Source organism: Larimichthys crocea, chromosome XXII (assembly GCF_000972845.2).
Source record: "Larimichthys crocea isolate SSNF chromosome XXII, L_crocea_2.0, whole genome shotgun sequence".
Taxonomy (NCBI): Eukaryota; Metazoa; Chordata; class Actinopteri; family Sciaenidae; genus Larimichthys; species Larimichthys crocea.
Genome location: NC_040032.1, coordinates 6261816 through 6267815, shown reverse-complemented (window position 1 = coordinate 6267815; position 6000 = coordinate 6261816). Strand labels below are relative to the sequence as shown.

Genomic DNA, 6000 nt, shown 5'->3' with positions numbered 1-6000 from the left:
GACACAGGCAGCTGAATGTATATTCTGAAATTTGCACTTTTCTCATTATAAAACTGTGTCACTTGAATGAGCAAACACCTGCCAGGGGGGAGGGGAGGGAAAGGAGGGAAAGGAAGGAAAATAAAGGCATGAAGTGAGAGCAGAGACAAAGAGAGAGCGAGTTCAGGGTTGTGACTATTTGCTTATGCGTGCCCTCGTACAATAATCGCGTCCTTAATGTACTGTACAAATGTAATTATCTTTCATATCTTTCAATATCTTCCACACACACACGCACACACACATGCCTTCACGCACCATGTTTACTCACCTGCTGCTTTTAATGAGGGGGAGAGTAGCCATGGAAAACGGCTAGATATGTGCTGTACGGCTGCACAGTATGGACACGAAGAGCATTTAAACGGAGACAGAGTACGAGCTGGTGTGCTGTGGATATGTGCACGGTGATGTGTAGCTTTCTTTTCTTTTTCTTTTTTTAGCTGTGTGTGATAATGGGCATGTGAAGCTGGAAAAAACTCTAAAGTTGCTTTCACACCTCCGGTGTAAATGATAGTCGTCAGGGTGTAGATGTGAAGGTTAATCATTTGTCGGACAGTTTTGGGGTCCTGTGTCATCCTGCATTCAGGCTAAAATTGGATAAGGCTTTAAAAGCATATACCAGCAGGTCTGAGTGTGTCTAGAAACATTTGGATACTCAACCAAAAGCACAAGCCACAATTGTTTTTATAACAGGGGAAAAAAAGATTGTTGTGTTATGTCTTTGTGAGTGCACTTGTGGTGCATTCACAGGTTGTCAAATAGCCTTGCAATCACACCGCACAGCGCAGGATGGTGTTCAAATGTGGAAACCAAGAAGAAAAATCAACGGAATGATTTGGTGGAAATGATCTCACACACCTTATTAATCTGTTGCTCATTAATGGTTAAATAATTCTCACTGGAGGTCATACAAATCACCAGCTGAACATCTTCCCTTAAAATAACAATGGCAGGTATCATTTAAAAGAACCAAGACATCTTTGACCTTCTCTTCATGCAGCTTCTCTGCCTCAGTTTTTCTTTCTTCTCATCCTCTACAGATTTAAAAAAAAAAGAGAGATAACACATCACTCACCTCTGTCTCTTTCTGAATATTCAGTTTAGGAACAGAGTCTTTAGGCTTTAGATTCTCTGCTACCTTACTAGTCATGGCTTTGTCGGCTGTCATCAACATATATCAAACTGCGTTTGCTGTTAGCAAACTCATAATTGTCATGTCTTAAGGTACTGTCTTGGTTCTGCTGAGATTTAGACAATCAAATGTCTAAAACACAACTCTTTGTTTCCTCCAGTCTGTCTTCTCACGTCTCACACAGAGATGCAGACTAAAGGAGTAAAAATATGGTTGTACATTCAGTAAGTTGTTAGTGTGGAATCCAAATCTGCTCCTCTTTGATGTTGTCAACAACACAGTCCTCCATGAACACATTCAGTACCGCCGGCACTAATGGTCCCTAATGGATGGCAGGCAGCTGCGGCACCCTCACAGATAAATACCAAAGGATACATTCCCCTCCTCTGCTCGATCTCTGTCGATATCCAACCTTTCACAGACTGTGACCGGAGGTTGCATTGCAAGGCAGAAGAAAAGAGGAGATGAAAATGAAAAAACATTATTTAAAAAAACAACAACAAATAAATAAATAAAAGTCATATGCACAATATATACAGTAAGTACGGAAGCCCTAAGCGGTCAAACATTCAGAAATTTTATTTCCTCAGTTTTTTCATCATAACAAGTTTGTTTGTTTGTTTTCTCAAGTTTTTTTATCTCATTATTTTGAAATAACAAATGTTGCTATCCTGAGATAACGGGATCATTTTCTCGAGATCTCAAGATAACGAAACATAATTAATTTGAGAGCTGGAGAAAACAAAAGGATAGTCATTATATTAAATCATTGCAATCACGACATTCTCCTGCTCCTCTGGCATTACACTGAATGATGTTTCCTGCAGTTATTTAATATACAAGCCTATCCTTTTGTTTTCTCCAGATCTCAAATTAATCATGTCATTTATGTCTCGAGAAAATGATCCCGATATCTCTGGATAATAAACATTTGCAGTTCTGACATAATGAAATTTGTAACTCAAGATGTCAAGAAAAATTAACTCGTTATCACGACAACACGGAGGAAATAAAATGTATGACCGCTTAGGGCTTCCGTATGTATGTGTTCACTTCTTTGTCATTATTGTGTATGATTGATCTAAGCCTTAATTTCTACATTCATATCCAGTGTATTTGAATATCTGGACATCCAGACAAATATGCTATAAAACTATCATAAGTTTATTTATTAAATATTCTTGTATTATAGTATTCTCTCCAGTTATTTCATGATTTCATGGTTATACACAACTAAATCCAAAATCCAGTCTCAATCCACAGTTCCAGAAGGATCAGGATGATCCTGTTTTTTGCCCTGATCTCTGTCTGTAAGCACTTAAACACCTTTTAACATAATTCATAATTCACTCATGCTAATTCAAATCTGAACTTTTACAATCTTCGGATTCAATAAAACTGGAATGTTGAGTAACTACCTTATGAGTTGTGTTAATTGCTGTATCACGCAGGTGTTTTAATAGTGACTGAGGATGTTGCTTCAGCTGAGTCATGTCACAATTAGGCCCCTCTCATTAGAATGGCAAATGCAAAGTCACTGTTCTCATTTCCTTGCTTAAAGTAGACTAACAAGTCAGAATGTTCCATGTACTTTATTCTTCATTATTTAAAGCAACGTTCAGTCTATCCAGTTCCTCACACAATCATCCTGTTGAGGAGAGGGAAGGAAGAAAGACTTGCATTGTGATAGTTAGTGAGCAGCAACAGTAAATGTATTTTCTGACCTGCTCATGCCTTCATGCCCAAAGCAAATAAGACAACAGAAAAGAAGCATTGTGCACACTCACAGGTTAGTGCAGCTACCTGAGTCAACAGAATAAGGGCTGCGGGGGTAGAGACTGACAAAAAGATATGGAGAGGCAAATAAAATCTATTCTTTGTTTTAATTCATTATTTAATGATACAGTGTGTATACATCTGTGTGTATGTTTAACTGTGTCAAAGATAACAACTATCTTTTCCGGGCAGGACTCACCATTAACTGAACTGGCAGTGCATTAAACTGAATCTAATTGGGTGGTCTTGCATTGATGGCCATGTGTACACATACACACACACACACACACACACACACATGTGGGATGTACTGTTGCCATTGCAAAGCCTAAAGATATGTCATGTGCTCATATCAACATGTCTCGCCTGCTCAGACTCGGTACACAGCATGTAGAGATAACCGCTGTTGCGAGGGAGGAGAAGGTACAGAACAAATGCAGTAATAAATGAGAGAGAGAGAGAGCAGCTGTCGTTTACCCAAACTGATTACAACTCCGCTGCCATTTACTGTAGGTGTTTAGCCTGCTACCAGCAAAGCAGAGCTATCCATCCCTTGGCAGATGAAATGACGTGAGATATAGTGCGCCTGCTGACATTTCTCCACATTTGTCAGCCCTGTGATCATTGCAGCAATGCATCCACGGGAGCTGTGAAAAGAATGCAGCTTCCGTGTGCCTCCTTTCACAGTCACCTCAAGGGCTAGACATTTACCAGTGACTGACAAATTACAGCTGTTGGTGGGTGAAAACACAGCTGATACTGTGGCAGTTGGCACTGATTCAATCACTCAAATGTAACACTCTGAATCTGAAACTGTTTGCCACAGGTTACGGTTTAAACATTTGACATTTTAAGATAACTGATATCCTCACAGAGTAACACATTTTATACCTTTGTCACTTTTTGGAGATTATATATATATATAGAGAGAGAGAGTGTAAAATAAATCACATTGTTTGAGTTTGAGAAAAAGATGATCTGTGTGAGTTTGGGAAATAAAAAATACTTCTTTAAATGTTGCCTTATAGCTTCGTTATTTATTTGTTGACAGTTTGTGTACTTTGGATACCTCGGGTATTGTTTCTCACCATTCAGACACACACTTCCACTCCACAACCTTTCCTCTTCAGATGTTTGTGAAGAGGTTACACCCTAAATCATGCTCTACTCTTCATATAATTTCTCACAAATTACCATACAATACGAATATTCTTTCATGTGGCCTCACATGAAGAGACATATATACACCTGTCCACAGATAATCAGGGATCTTTTCTGCTGAACCCAAACCTGCACACACACACACAAACCCTGCACTTGAACAAGGTGTTCTCTGAGTCACTTTGAAAGAGAGTGAAAGCAAAGTAGCATTGGCTTCCCATATTAAATGAAGTTTGCACAAAGGTGTTGTACTTGTGAAAGGGAGGCTTGAATGAAGCTCTCAAGCAGCCAAGGCCACCAAAGTCGAATGTTTTGCACACTCAACAATCCAGTCTCTCCTTTAATGTACGAACCTTAGATCTTTTGTGTGGTTTTGTTTTGTGTGTCACAATGCGCCGCTTGGACAGAACAGGCACAAATCATATCATTTTCGTGGAGTCACACCCGTTCTCGAATTGTAGTGAGTGCTCCCACTGTATGGCAGATATGAAGTCCGCTTTGAAGATCATGGAGTAACTTTGAACGAGCCATCCAATTTCAGCAGATCTATTTCAACTCTCACATCTTGCCAAATTCTCATTAGGCTTCTTTCTCAGCCAGTTATTGCAGTATTGATTTCCATTCCCGTTATGTCTTTTGGAAAATTACATTTTCATATAAGTAAAATGTCTACAAGGGTTTTTTAGAGTTCTGTATGAGGATGGTTTACAAAGGTGCGCTGATGCATTCATTTTATGATTCAACAGAAACGCAGGTCACATTTAATACAGTCTTTGTTGTCATTTAAATCTGTAAGTAACATACATGTTTGTAGCAAACAATCAATCAAGCAATCTTAAATCATATCAGTGTTTAGGATTTCAAAATGAATCTAGCTCCAGCTGCAGTTGTTATCACATTTATAACTAACACCAAAATCTGATTTGTCATTTTTTTGCTGTGTGCTGTCTGCCATGTTTGTAGTGTTAAGATTGGATTGTGTTAGCACGTGTGTGTGTCCGTGTGTGTGTGTGTGTGTGTGTGTGTGTGTGTGTGGGGTTAAGATTTAATCTGCTATTGTTTTGTCAACAATATGCACCAAGTTCACCATCATACACCGATACGGAACAGCAAATTATTAACACACCTCTTGTTTTTATTTCCTGCTGCCGGCATCTCCCATTCATTAATGTGTATGTGTGTGTGTGTATATCTCTCTCTCTGTCTGTTTGAGTGTGTGTAGACTGTTCTTTACAATTCACACTGTTTCTGCTTTCAGAGAGTGAGCTAAACTTTTTCTAAATACAACACTGCATCAAATAATAGTGCATTAAAGGCATGACACGTCATAGGAGTTGAAGTGTGTCTCCTGGTAACACAGCTGAGATAACCCTCATCACTTTAGATTGCTGCTATTTAAATAGTTAAACATAAACAGTGTTTGCTAACTGTCTGTCTGTCTGTGTGTCTGTCTGTGTGTCTCTCTGTCCAGCTTTAAGGGACAACAGGATCGAGCTGGTGCACGCATCGTGGTCGGAGTTGACCATCAGCATCAGTGATGTCACACTGTCTGATGAGGGCATGTACACCTGTTCTCTCTTCACCATGCCTGTCAGAACAGCCAAAGCCTACCTGACGGTTCTAGGTGAGTACAAGACCTAAAAGAGGGAGATCACATTTCTAACCCCCCCAAATCTCCTGAAGTATGCACGCATGAAGAGGGACAAATAATTCAGCACTTATCACACCTACCGACCTTCCCCTCAACACCATAGACACGAAGCTCTTTAGAAAAGATTTTTTTTTTTAGCATTACTGCTGCATTCTGGCACAAATAGCTGCAAGCTTCTTAGCCTTTGACTTGTAGGCTAGCAGCAGCCTTGACAACATTTATTGATTGACACAGACAAATG

General features: G+C 39.5%; 1 protein-coding gene across 6 annotated transcripts in view; it reads left to right on the top strand.

The window, feature by feature from the left end:
- cadm2a (cell adhesion molecule 2a) overlaps positions 1–6000 on the top strand; it is a 194369-nt gene that overhangs the window by 147960 nt on the left and 40409 nt on the right. For all 6 annotated transcript variants that reach the window (XM_027273402.1, XM_019253179.2, XM_019253180.2 and 3 more), the window contains one exon: positions 5580–5732. In XM_027273402.1, coding sequence (XP_027129203.1) covers positions 5580–5732 — 153 coding nt within the window. The remainder of the gene's footprint in view (positions 1–5579; positions 5733–6000) is intronic.